Below are 14668 nucleotides of genomic sequence, written 5' to 3'. Positions count from 1 at the left end.
GGCAGCCGAGAAGACTTGAATCAACTTTGGCAAGTGTAACCATGGCAGCAAGCTCTGAGTTAAGTGTGACGGAGGCTGGGGCAACAGGGTGCAATCCCAGCCAGGAAGTGCAAGGTAGGCCAGGTGGCAGTGCAATGGTGGGTTAGGCAACAAGTGCAGGAGGACTGGTTCCAGGGGCGGGGGGTGGGGAGGTGCGCATGGTGCCCTAATACACTCGGGGCACCAATCAGACAGTCAGCAGAGAAGGAGGAGCAGGCGCAAGGGTAGGTTAGCAGGGGAGGGGAGAGAGAAAGAAGAAGAGAAAAGGTGGGACTTTAGGCATTTCTGGAACTTAAGGAGATCTGGCATAAGATGGAGAGAGGCATTGAGGTTGTTCCAGAGGGAGACTCATGCAGAGGAGAGAGCTCTTCCCTGGATAAGATGCAGAGGGTGAAGTGGAGAGTTAGGCAGATTGAGAAAGTTCACGGCTAAGTTCCGCTTTACCGCTCGTGAGGACTTCGCTCTGCACTTGGATTTCGGACTTTTGTCTAGCCAGTGTTTCAATTCGCACTCAAGCGGACTGCTTTCCTGGTTACACCAGCCTTAGTGATTGACACACACTGTTAGCCCTGCCCAGGAAAGGGCGTGTTCTCTACTATTGTGTTTCCTACTAAAGACGTCCCTACGCGCACAGCGCGCGCGCACGAGCAAGTTCACGGCTAAGTTCCGCTTTACCGCTCGTGAGGACTCGTGAGGACTTCGCTCTGCACTTGGATTTCGGACTTTTGCCTAGCCAGGTGACTGGTTTGGCTGGAGGACTCAGACTCTTAAGCCCATTACTGGGAGTTCACAGAACTAAGCAACTTTTTGATACATGTTTGTTTGTTTTGTTTTTACAGTGTTTCAATTCGCACTCAAGCGGACTGCTTTCCTGGTTACACAGCCTTAGTGATTGACACACACTGTTAGCCCTGCCCAGGAAAGGGCGTGTTCTCTACTATTGTGTTTCCTACTAAAGACGTCCCTACGCGCACAGCGCGCGCGCACGAGCAAGTTCACGGCTAAGTTCCGCTTTACCGCTTCACCGCTTCTCTGCGGTCGCGGTTTGGCTTCCTAGTGCAGGTGTTCTCCTAAATTGTCTATACTGCGCTTTCTCAGGCTTTTCAGGTTAGTCTGAGAGTTGCCCTATCTCCAATGTCCTTCGTGCCGTACTCATTGAAATCAAACATGCCAGACTTGGCTTCCTATCCCAAGCCTAGCTGTCCTAGTACTGGGCTCTTTCAAACAAACTTTCCAGCGTTTATTCTATCTCCCAGAACTCCAGTTGACCTCACTTCTGCCAACCCCATCATGGGCCCGCTGGCAGATCCACTCCTGACTGTCCCTTCTTTGATACAAGGGCCTGCGGGATCTCACCTTTCAGCTGTGGATCAGCAAACAGTCCCGTGTATGGTGCTTCCCAGTCCCTCCATAGAGCTATCAACTCCCGCTCGAACACGTGGCATTTCTGATAAAACGATTCTTGCATCGTTAAAAGCACGGAATGTGAGGAGGAAATTCAGCTCGCATTCAAACCACACTTTCGTCTATAACTCCAAATTCACCCTTACACCTTGATAGTACGAGTATTTCTTTATATGCCAGCCATCATGATACCTTGCAGTCTGTGAAATCCTCTTGCGATGTGGCTCAATCTTGCCTCTCTCCTCAAGGTATTTATTCCACACCAATAGACTCAGCAATCGCTTCCTTTGCTCTTCCCACACCTCGTCCAGTTGTGCCTGCTCGCAACACATTTGCTGCAGCGATCAGTATTGGTGTTGAACCAGCCTTGCAGGCAATCAATACCTCTATTCTGGGCATGCACAAAATGTTTGATATCCTGCACACAAAAATAGCTACCCAAGGTGCACAACTGGAGGAATTATTACACTGGGGTCTTCGCCATGATCAGCTGTGCCCTGTACCTACCTCACCATCAGAAAGGCCAGTGGTGAGCGATGAAGCCTCAATAATCACCTGTGGTAGTTATACTAATCTAGACAGGCACATAAGTACAGCTCGGCCCCCTGCGATTTGTCTTTCACATGTGAAAAGCGCGAATGTTCCCTCTGCTTTGCCTCATTTTCATCATGTCATTTGTGCTGTTGACGCTCCTCCCAACACTATAACTTCTGTTTCTGTGCCTCAAGTTCAGCTAGCCCCACACAACTTTAATCTGGTGCCTGCCCTTGAGGTGCCTCTTCCGGCTGCGATTGCTGCTTCTAGTGCCACACTTTCCCTCCCTGAGGGTCTCCCTCCGGCAACCTCTGTTGTTGCAGTATCTCCGGTCTCTTCCAGTGGCAAGTCTAAGTCCACGTCCACAATGATTTCAAAAAAATCGCATATCGCAATGAAAAAAACGAAAAAACAGATCTCTCGTCGAGGCAACAAAAACACTCTGAATGCCTTCTTTAAAGCGATTGGTGGGTCATTGGCAGCAGGGCAGAAAGATCTTTCCCAGAGTCATCCCCTCATAATACCCTTGGCAACTCCTGACCCGGCGCTGCTGCCAGCGTGTCCTCTGCCGTCTGTTCACACAAAGGAACCAGCACTTCCCGTGCCTATTGATATTCCGGCACAGATACCTCCCCACCCTCCTCTGGACGCTCTGGTTGAGTCCCTTGAGATGCTGGAGCAGCGTACCGAACGAGTTGTGATCGACATACCACCCAACAAAACTGTTTCTTTTGCTTCAGGTACCAGACGGCCCTCTTCCTCAACATCTGTACCGAATCAGGGCCCTTTGAATGACCTGAAACAAGCTGTTGACAAGTTTCTGGAGGAAAGGCTCTCTGCAGCACCCACACCCCAATTCACGTCTACTATGACAGCCCCCTCCCAACTCATTTCGAAACCTTCTGACACGTCCAACTTTTCTAGTCTTGAGCAGTACAATCTCGAGTCTCAAGTGACTGAGTTTAAAGATCTGCCCCCCCAACAAGCGTACCAATCTAGATTGTTGAATCCTCATAATTCTGAAATAAGGCGTCCTCTCTCTCAACCTGCTCAAATTCCTGTTACCCTCTCGGCTTGCACATTTATCTTAAAATGCCGAGATGGTCCTTATCCTGTTTATAATTTGAATAGGAGGAGTGTCTTAAACATCTTTAGTGACATTGATGAATTAAGGGACATTTCTACTCTTGACATAGCACAAATTGAATGTATCTCTGTCTCTTCCAATTCTATCATCAGACTATGGATACCATCGACCATTGTTGCCAACACGATCTGGCGAGCGAGAATGGCACTGTTTGACATGGGTTTTTTATTGGCTCATGAACCGAATGATAACACAATTCAATCTAGGGTCACTATTCCACAGCCACGCATCTATGAAAGACAACAAACTGATGTGATATTAATAAAGTGTATGACACCCGGACCCGCATCCAGAATTAACCATCATTGTGTCAAAACGACAATCCTTTGTATCTTGCATGTTGGAATACCAGGGGGCACAATCATCTACAGGCTTCTATTAAATCTATGCCTGTGATTTCTCACATCCTTGCCTTACAGGAGACCTGGCTTTTAGTCCCCCCGGTGTGGGACGGGTATGAAATTACTCTACTACCGGCCACTCGAACTAAAGGTAGACCCACCTCGGGCTTGTTGGTTGCCGTATTACAAAGGGCTGGACTCCATGTAAATGCATGGGCTTCCTTTGAGGCTCATCTGCAACTAGTTAAAATTGATCTGGGTACTGCCTCGCTCGCATTGTTGAATGTGTACAGAAATCCCGTCGCCTGCTCTGATGATTCTATGATGGCCTTATTTCCTTGTTGGATATTATAAATATAGCAAATGCTACCAACTTCACCATCATATTAGGGGATCTTAATATGAATTGTATTGTTAACAATCCATATTCAACAGATAGTTCTCGGTGGATCCAACTTATGAATGAACGGAACTTTATCATGATCAATGGGGCCCTTAAAGGTGATTCTCCCTCCCAATCGACTTGGTATCGCAATAACAGTGCAAGCACACTTGATTACATTTTTGTGGATTCACCACTGTTTAAACTCTGTCAGGATCTTTCAATTACTGCATATCCTGGCAGTGACCATAAGTTACTTCTTCTGACCCTTTTATGGCAAACTTTTGCGTTAAAATCCTCTTCAGTCAGCTGTGGCTTTGTTATCAACTCGGCCAGATCTAAACTGAAATGGACAGATTATCGTCTTTATGAATTTGAAAAATTAATTCGAAAGAATTTGTACACAGTGGGTGTACAATATACTGATTTACTTGCACCGTTTGCGCATACCATTTCGACCCCCAGGCAACTTCAATCCAAACACACCCACTCCTTTGATCAGCTGGTTAAAGACCGTAAGACCGAGTTTAGGCGCTTAAAGCGCCAGATACTATCCTCCTCTTCTTGTAATCGTTGGCAAGTGCTTACCAACTTGAAAACACAACACAAAAACTGGTTAAAGGGCCATAAATCATTAATGTTCCAACATGACAGTGAAATAATGTTAAAATCACTTGCCAATAAAAACTCGGCCCAAATGTGGCTTCTGTTACACAATCATGCATTTACTAGAGACGCCGATGCACAATTAAACGCAGTCAATGAAACACAATGGATTTCTTACTTCACAAACCTATATGCTGATTCCAACTTTGATCCGGACACCTTTCGCTCTGTTAGAACTCCAACTTGGAAGCTGGCTTTTACAACTGAGGACATTTTATCAATTATCAAAAAAGCTAGCTCCTCCCGAGCCGTCGGCCCAGATGGCATTTCCAACTCCATGCTGAAACTAAATCCTGATACATGGGCTCGTATATTGTATGGCATTTTTCAAGACATATTATACACATGCACCATCCCTTCATCATGGAAATCCTCTATCATTATCCCGATTTTCAAAAAAGGTGAAAGGTGTTTACCCCAGAACTATCGGCCAATTGCATTATTAGACTCCCCGAGTAAAATTTTCACCAAACTTGTTCTGAGTGAATTTAATAAGTGGACGATCCAGAACTCATTTAGAGATCCGTTTCAGACTGGTTTCATTGCGGGTATGGGCACCCAGGTCAATCTCGTCGCATTGAACTCTATTAAAGCTCAGTGCCAAGAATCGAAACAACCTTTATTTCTTGCGTTTATTGATCTACACTCCGCTTTTGATTCTATTTCTCGCCCCCTGCTCTTTGCCAAATTAAAACGTGATCATTGTCCGCAAACACTGTTTGATATCATCCTGGCTCTCCACTCTGACACGTGTATTTATGTACGATTAACCCTTGATGGAGCTTTGTCCACCTCCATACCCACGGCTCGTGGACTTAAACAGGGCTGTCTTTTGGCATCATCTGTTTTCAATTATTTTATCCATGACATAGCTTTCTCATTTCAAAATCTTGATTCAGATTCTCCAAAAATTAATAATCATCAGGTACAAACCCTAATGTATGCTGACGATATGGTATTGCTTTCAAAAACTCAAATTGGCTTGCAGAAACTGCTGACTGCTCTTGAGTCTTATATGATCCGTAATGACTTAAAAATTAACTCCAATAAATCTCAGATAATGCTGTATCAACCAACCAAAAGAAATAAATCATTCAACTGGCACATTAACCAGACACAGTTGTTGATTGTGCCGCAATACACCTATTTAGGTGTATTATTTGAGTTACGTGGGTCCTGCAATGCTCAAGTAGATGGGATTGTGAAAAAGGTGACAACGGCCACGTCACAAGCTAGTCTGATTATGTCTAGATATGGCAAATTTTCCATCATACCTGCCCTAGCCTACTGGAATCAGAAAGCAGTGCCGTCAATATTGTATGGGCTTGAAACTTTCACGTGTCAGTCTAAATTTGTCTTCCACAAATGGGAAAGCCATTTCTGGAAAAAGATACTACAATTACCAGCTTGTATCCCCATTTCGTGGATCAGATACGAACTGGGCCTAATTTCGCTTGAAACCCTTTACATTTGGCGCCTGTGCGCGCTTTTCAGAAAATGTCTTCTTGTATCTAAAGACTACACTTTACTTTCAGAACTTGCGCTTCATATGTTTCACACTACACAAAAAATTTTTGTCTCTTGGGTGACTACTGCCTACTCTGCATTGAGTAGTGCTGATATCTCCCTTGATACATTAATTAACAATCCTGATAAGGCTAAACGTCAGCTATATGAATTTGACTGGATTAAGACAAATGAATCATGTTTATCCTATTGTGATGGAAATGTTCTTCGTTTTCCTCCAAAAAAGATGAAAACACTCCATCCTTACCTAGTCAAAGCTCCAGCAGTCAATATCCGCTCTGCAATCATGCGTCTACGTTTTAACATTTGGCCAACCAAAGCCATTCTTCACAGACGCAAGCTAATAACAGATCGTGATAACTTTTGTCGCTTTTGTAAGAACAATTGTCAACCTGAGGCTTTGGAGCATCTTATCATTGAGTGTTCTGCTCTCACTCCTCATAGACTCAAGTTTCTGGGTCAACATTGTCGGCATTTAGGCTTCCTAGACTATGAAGCATCATGGCTTACAATTCTGAACTCTACGTATCTGCCTATTCAAACTGCAGTTGTTAAATTTATTGAAAGCCTGTCCCTGACAAATTCAAATGGTTAACTCATTGATGTAGTTGCTTTTTCATTTGGTCACCTCTGCTGAGGTCTATCTACTAGCCTCTTATTATTGTGTCTCGCTATATTATGCCATGAACCAATGAGTACATTTTAGAATTTTTTTTTTTTTTATGTTTTATCTTGGTTTATGTGTTTTGTAAATTGTCATTTTATCTTCTCCAAATACGACTAGATGCCGTACTTTGTTTTATACCATGTTTTTGCTATAATAATTTTTATCTCTTTTTGCAAATTTCTGTCTACCATTCCACTTTGTATAATATTTATTGGTATGTTTTTCTTCGTTTCTTTTGTAACATTTTGAAAGGTTGATTTGTTTCAACCAAATCAATAAAAAAAAAAAAAAAAAAGAAAGAGGGTGTTGCAGTATTCCAGCCTCGTTAGAAACCATGGCTCTGGAGACAGTGAGCTTCTGGGGAAAGGTGAGGAAAGGAAGAATACCTCTGAGCATGTGCAGCTGGAAGTGGGCCTTCTTGGCAAGGTCTGTGATGTGGGGGGAGAAGGAGAGAGTGGAGTCGAAGATGATCCCAAGGTTTTTTGCCTCACAGCAGGGTGAGGGGAGAGAGCCCATGGAGTGTGGAGAGAGGGAGAAAGGTAAACCGGGAGCAGGGGTCCCAATGAGAAGGATCTCTATCTCGCTGGCATTAAGGCAGAGATCGTTGTAGGTGCACCATGCCTAAATAGCACATAGACAGTCAGGAATGCGTGCGGCAGGGAGGAGGCAGAGGGTAGCCTAAAAGAGAGCTGTGTGTCAACCACATAACACTGAAAGTTAGAGGAGAAGGTAGAGAATAGGAGGGTCAATGGGGCCAGATAGACATTGAAGAGCCAGGGTGAGAGGATAGAGCCCTGGTGAACATCACATGTGGAGAGAGAGGTGGTGGAGAGAAAGGACCCAAGCTGGACCAGGGAGGGGCGGTCCAAGAGGATGGAGGTCAGCCATACCAGGGCCTGATCCGTGATGCCCATGTTCTCATGCAGCAGGTTAATCAGGATGGCGTGGTTGACCATGTCAAAAGCAGAAGAAAGGTCAAGGAGGATGAGGACAGAGGGAGTTCTGGAGTCGAGGTTAGAGAGCAGATCTTCACAGGTGTTCAGGGGAGCATTTTCCATGCCTCTGCCTGCTCCGAAGCCAGACTGATGGTCATGGAGACAGCCAATGGATTCAGTGTGGAGGGTTAGCTGGGAGATAGCCAACTTGTCTAGGAATTTGCCCAGGAATGGAGTGAGATAGATTGGGTGATAGTTAGTCAGACAGAAGGGGTCAGAAGAAGGGTTTTCTAGTAGCAGGTGTGCAAGGGAGTGCTTAAGAAGAGAGAGGAAAGATCCAGTGGCGAAGGAGTGATTATAGAAATCTGCCAAGGCTGGAGCGAGAGAAACAATGTTCTCCTTAATGGATCTGGAGGAGCAAGGGGTCACCTGTTTGAATTATACTTTCTTGGACCGGACTTGTCTAGAAACATCATCAGGTGTAATAGGAGAGAGGGACAAGAGAAGGCAAGGAGGGGGCGGCCAAGTGGGGTCTGGGTGAGCAAGAGGGAGAGATAAGAGTAGCAGAGGAGAGTGCGGACAGGATGAAGGATAGAAGTGAAGTGAGAAGCCAGAGTCATGCAGAGGGCCTGGGCGGGAGTAGAAGAGTTGGTCACTGACACTTGCTTCATAGGTCAAATTACAGCAAAGGAAGGTGGCAGTGCTGGGAGGGACTTTGCCAAGGGGACAGAACATTTTAAGTGAGAAGAGGGAAGAAAGTGATCAGTCCAGGAGAGAGAACTAGTAATAGGGTTAGAGAAGGGAATGTCTGAAGAGATGCGGACATCCAGGGTGTGTCCAGCTGAGTGTGTCAGACCAGAGGGTAGGATGGAGATGGAGGGAGAGTAACAAAGTTTGCAGATGTGCCCAAAAGGATGAGTCAGGGCAGTCCAGGTGGATATTGAGATTCCAAAGAGGGAGAAGCCAAAATGAAGAGGAAAAGAGAGAGGAAATGAGGTCAGCCCATTCAGAGAGGAATGGGTGGCCTGGCCAGGTGGCCTGTAGATGCTGGACGAGGTCAGAGAGAGGCCAGGAGAGATAGAGAGACTACATAGCAGACATTCAAAGGAGGAATAGATCTGAGTGGGGATGATCGATGCAGGGATTCATTTCATGTTTTCTAGGGAAAGAATTGGCAAGCAATCTTAAGCCTTTATTGTAGCGCAGTACGCCTGCGGATTATGGCACAATTATTAAAGATAACAGTGACAAAAAATGTGCTTTGCCGTCATGGATTATTAGGTTTCAAGATATGTCTATGCTGAAATAAGCACACAAATCTAACATTTCTTGCTTGTGTTACAACAAAATTAACATGGACTTTACAAGAGAGGAGACACATAGGGCACAAATAGATTTTGCTTTGAGCCATGGTGCCCATTTGAAATGTGTGCCTAATAAATAAGTAAACCTGAAGATAATGTCACTCATACACTTATCACAACAATGTTAAGGAAATTCACCATATATAAGGCCACCTAGCAAAAGGCTTGACACCTCGTTACTGTGCCCTCCATTGACAGACCCTGCTACTGAAGAGTGAGGACGACTGTGCACACTTCTCAGGCAGAGCCACTTGTCTCATTGGCTCAGGTAAAATGTACATAGAGGGAACATACGTGGTACAGGGAGAACATCTCATCCTACAAATGTATTCTTAACAGGCATAATGTTTTCCAGCTCTAAGACTCTAATGCATAAAGATGCCATTCTATAAACTGTGTTTCAACACTGCACTCCATCTGCCTACATCTCATCTGAGTTGAAAAATCACACATTCAAACAATGGTGGTTAAGGGGGTGACTGTTGCCTGCCTTGTTAAGTGCCTTGCAACATGCTGCCTGTGCCTGACCCCAGGTATAGGGGTGTTGTGAACAGACGTACATACAAAGTGAGTATTTATGCTCAGTTATAGAAAATGACAAAATGAAGGATGGTCTGCAAATACAGCGACCCGGAACAGTGACACACTCATTAGAAGGGAGAGGTTACTTTCGCTTATTTGATCATCATTTCTGCCAAAAAGCTTGGACAGGGCTTTATATTATGTAATAAAATACACTTCTTCAAGCCCTTGAGTAGCAGCATAGAAAGGAATTGCTTCTGCAGACACTATAACTGGGAGGTTTAAGGCAGCATGCTATTATGCACCTCTGCCTCCTTTCAACCCTCCTCCCCCTTAGTTGAATAGACCCTGGCAAGACTTGGCTCATAGTTTCGTTTCTACAGTGTGAGACCTACAGTATCCCTACCTAAGCCCACTCTCTGTGCCTTTAAATCCTAGTTTTGGGCAGAGCAACAAACCACATAGCAAGTCCTTGTGAAAAGGTTTATTTAAATGCGAGTGTTATTTAATTTATTAGGTCTCCATGATGAAAAACTGAAAGGTCCTAGCAGAGGACAACCCAGACGAGACCACAACACTAAGGACTAAGGAAGATGGGGATGGGCAAAAGAAACACAGAAAGGCTCATTTCCCACTCCATAGGAACAGTAAATAATTAAACAACTTCCATGAACAGTACAGCCATGCTTTCTGATGTATGTTTTCAACGGCAGTGCCACCTCAAACATTTGGTAAACTGCAATAAACCTAGGACTAAAGGAAAGCATGTGAGAATGGCAGCTTTATGGGCTGCACAGAGCAAGGCTTAGTTAACTTGAGCTCTTTGCCAGGACATTTTAGTCCAGCAGCTGTCCAGCAGTACCTTCCACCAGTAGTGAAGTGGACATAAATGGCACTATACCTGGGTAGCATGTTGCAGGTACTCATTGAGCCTATGTCAGGGTGGTGCTGGCAGTCACAGGTCTGGGCAGGATGCTTCAGGTAGTCACAACATCACTAGGGCAAGCTGCTAGACTGGCATGGTGCAGCCAGTGTGGACATTATTTCTTACAATGACATGGCGTTTTGTTACTGTCAAATCCACAGGAGTAAGTTCAGCCAGCATGAAAATGGTTTTTATACAGGCATATATTTTTTCCCAGAATTCCAAGCAAAAACAGGGCTGTATGGCTTTCTTGCATATGGCCATCGTAAACTTTAGAGCTCTGCTTTGTAAGGCAGTATTAATGTGGTGTGGGCCTTGAAGTACAACATTTCAATATTTGTACCAAGTGCAGCATAAAAGGTGTGTTCAAGTGCCTAAGTGTGGGGCATCAATCTGTCACTTTGCCTAGGGTGGCAAAATTCCTTGCCCCGGCCCTGTGTTGTATCACCCACATGACCAAGTGTCGGTAACAGTAACTGATGTGGGTGGTAATTTGGCAGATTTACCACCAAATTACCACCAAACTCAGAATGCGGAGCACACAGGTTAATATTAACAACTTGTTAATGCAACATTACCATGAGACCTCTTTCAAGTACCAGGTTATAGTGATTCATTTAAATTAGACTGTGCAATCATAAATGTAGATTAACAGTACACTTAATTGGTTTGCTATAACATCATCCTTTCTTTTCATAGGATGGACAAACTGCTAAAGTGAATGTTTACTAATGACTTACAAAAGATGAATTATTGACAATGGAAACTGAGAGGAGAAAGGAGAGAAGGGACATAAAAGTGGAGAGGAAAACGAGGAGGAGCTGTTGAACACTGGAGATGTAGAAAAATGAACATTTAATGAGGCAGAAAGTGTAGGAGGAGTTCAAAGAGCAGAGAGGAAAGAGGATATAGGGAAAGGCATACATGGAGCGATGGAGAGCGAGAGAGAAAGAGAGAGAGAGAGAGAGAGAGAGAGAGAGAGAGAGAGAGAGAGAGAGGTGAGCAGAAGAAAACACTCAACCAAATAGCAGCAGGGGGACCATAAAAGAAGAGTGGAATGGAGCCCAAAGGCGAAAGTGTGGGATAACATCTCAGAAAGGAGATACCAGCAATACAACCTTTGCATGCCTGGGCCAAGGGGGTGTTCCTGTGTTAGTGGAGATGCGCAGGTTTGAAGGCTAGAGTCTGACAGGAGACAAAGGCCTAATGGGAAGTGGCAAACGTGACAGCCTCAAGTCAAATGGGGAACGCATTGAACTGAACAGAATGCATAACACTGATTATGTGAGATCCACCTGTTAATGCTAACGACTGACCCCAATCAGACAACCTCAGTGTCTTGGAGATGGGCACCTAATATCAGAGTTCAGGAGGAGCAACGCGAAGAAGCAGATGACCAATCCGCACGAGCCATGAAGGAAAGACAGAAATGTTCAGGGCACTATAAAATACGAACGACTGTGAGTGACTGGTTGACCTCATGGAAGACGGACTTGAATTCAGGAAGAGAGGAGAGGACGGAGGGCCATTAGGATTGATTACGTTAAGGGCCATATCAACATCCACACTCTTTATTTTACTGTTTCTTTCTTTTAAAAAATGCTTTATTTGTTTTTAATCAAAATTTGATTTTTACAAAAGTAGAACAAATTTTCTATTCAGTTCTTGTTTGTGTTATTTGTCTGTGTAAGTTTGAAGGTCCTACGTTGTTGACTGGTTGATTGGGAGGCTAACGAGTTGAAGAATTTTATAAGTTGCTAGTAGCCACTGCGTCTTGTCACCACCAATCAGTCGGGCCCAACACGTGGGTACGTCTATTAATGCAAAGTCTGAAAAAATATGTTTTAGATAGCGATCCCTTATTTGTTGGTTGCTTGGACATTGTAGAGTAGATGGCGGATGGTTTCTTTTTCATACGCTGTTTTTACTGTTTCCATTTAACCCTAATCCCTTTTTATTGCAGAATAAAACGAATAGAGAACATTAAACTGGTTTTGATTTATCTGTTGAATCCTCTGCAATAAGAAACGCCAAACATGTAGCAAGAAGAGGCACAAGAAGAGGCACTAGTTGTGTACATCATGCTGGGTAATATGGGCTACAGCCCTTCAGATCCTTAAAATGTTTCTGAAAAACATGTTTTGTCAGGGTGGGGAGTGTGTCATGAAATTCACGCTTTTTGAAATGCTGGGTCGTCAGATGTGCAGTCACCACCTTGTGCTGTTTCAGTTGTACATGCATGTTTGCATGCAGCCTACTTATTCAATAACACATGTAACCAGCCATTCACTGAGTTCTGCTAAACTCAATTTAAGTCACCCTGGCATTTTACATTCTGAAACATGTCTTCTCCCCGTTCCTCTGCACCTTGAACTTAATCGTGTAATTTGACTCCAGAAATCAACATGGTGCAGTTCAGCTGCCCATGCAGGTCTTTCTTTTACTTTACCCCACTCTCATGTGAACCCTGAGATCTTGGTGCTTTTAACACTCGGGAAATGCAGTTGCTGCATATCAAACATACTTCCTCCTGCTTCCACCACTGAGAAGGCAGACTAATTGGATTGAAAACCTCTGCAGCAAACTGCACTCCTCCACACCTGTATCTGTCTCTACACGAGTCAACATGCTTCTGCCAGTTTCCACATTCAGACACCCAGATCTCAGTTTGTATGTAATGACCAATTGCCAGCAGGATATGACAAGAAACATTAAATAGACTAAATGGTGAACGTGTGAGAGTATAGAAAACAGTAAAAAGTATACTGCCTTGTTGCTATTCATATACATTATTTGTGTCTGTGTTTGTTGCAGTTGGTGTGAAACAATGAACCAAACGTCTGTGAAGGAATTCGTCTTTCTTGGGTTTTCCAGTGACCCAAAGATTCAGCAGCTGCTGTTTGCACTGTTCTTACCCATTTACCTGGGCACAGTGCTGGGCAACATACTCATCAGCCTGGTGATAACGGTGGACCATGCCCTTCACACCCCAATGTATTTCTTCCTGAGGAATTTGTCCCTACTCGAGATCTGCTACATCACAGTCACCGTCCCCAAAATGTTGTGGACTCTTCTTTCCAGCACTAAACGTATTTATTTTTTCAGCTGCGGTGTCCAGATGTACTCCTTTGTTACCCTCGGGACGTCAGAATGCTTCCTTTTGGCTGCAATGGCGTTTGATCGCTACGTCGCCATTTGTGACCCCCTGCATTACACCACCGTGATAACGAAGAGGGTCTGCACGCAACTCTCAGCCGGAGCCGTAGTTGTCGGTGGAGTTTATTCCCTGGGCCAGACCACCGTCACGTTCACTTTACCCTACTGTGGGCCCAACACAATTAACCATTTCTTTTGTGACGTTCTGCCACTGCTAAAGCTAGCTTGCACAGATACTCGCGGGAACATGATTGCGACCTATGCAGCTGGAGTGCTGATTGTCATTGCGCCATTCTTGCTCATTGCCACCTCGTACCTTAAGATCCTTTCTGCCATCCTACGGATCCACTCAGCCACGGGAAGACACAAGGCCTTCTCCACCTGTGGATCCCACCTGCTCTCAGTCACTTTGTTTTATGGCACTGGCACCTTTGCCTATGTGCTCCCAAAATCCGGCTGCTGGCTCCAGAGTGATAAGCTCCTGGCTCTGTTTTATGCTGTCATGCTACCCATGCTTAACCCCATGATCTACAGCCTGAGAAATAAAGAAGTGAAAGGCGCTGTGAGGAAACTACTCATCAAATCCAAGTATTGAAATGCATACCATGTGGTTTTCAAATCTTTCTGTTCTTGATGAACTTACAGGATGTTGCGGGGAGTTGCCAGAATTCACCTTCCTTTCATGGGTGGGAAGTGAGCCTCTTTGCACCGGGTTGTTCCGGCTGCCACCTAATGTGACTCCAAGAGGATAGTTCAGGAGGGATCCTTCTGACTCGCTTTTCCCCACAAGATGTTGTAGACTCCATTCCTAAGAAGGCCCTCAGGCTAGACTGCTAAGGGATGCGTCACCCGGTTATGTGTCAAGGAGTATTCCCCACTTCTGAACTGGAGACAGAGTTCCCTAGCAAAGGGAATGGCCGTGTAGGCAACATCAGAGATGCTGTGCCCACAAGCCATGATATGGCTTCAGAAAAACAGAATTCCCAAGAACAACTTCCACAGACTTCAGGTGTCGAATGTGGAAGGATGATGAATTGTGCGGCTCTCCACATTGCATCG

At 44.7% G+C, this 14668-nt stretch overlaps 1 protein-coding gene and 1 long non-coding RNA gene across 2 annotated transcripts in view; both read left to right on the top strand.

The window, feature by feature from the left end:
* The window catches only part of LOC138520614 (uncharacterized), a 50718-nt gene extending 38183 nt beyond the window's left edge, over positions 1–12535 (top strand). The window contains exon 4 of the long non-coding RNA XR_011282814.1: positions 12417–12535. This is a non-coding gene — a long non-coding RNA (uncharacterized lncRNA). The remainder of the gene's footprint in view (positions 1–12416) is intronic.
* Positions 12536–13280: 745 nt separating this feature from the next.
* On the top strand, positions 13281–14204 carry LOC138520411 (olfactory receptor 10A7-like). Its single transcript, XM_069632812.1, has one exon. It carries the CDS (start codon positions 13281–13283, stop codon positions 14202–14204), a length of 924 nt encoding a protein of 307 aa, XP_069488913.1.
* Positions 14205–14668: the final 464 nt, after the last annotated feature.

Source organism: Ambystoma mexicanum, chromosome 13 (assembly GCF_040938575.1).
Source record: "Ambystoma mexicanum isolate Mex_15411 chromosome 13, UKY_AmexF1_1, whole genome shotgun sequence".
Taxonomy (NCBI): Eukaryota; Metazoa; Chordata; class Amphibia; order Caudata; family Ambystomatidae; genus Ambystoma; species Ambystoma mexicanum.
This window is presented reverse-complemented; position numbering and strand designations above follow the sequence as displayed.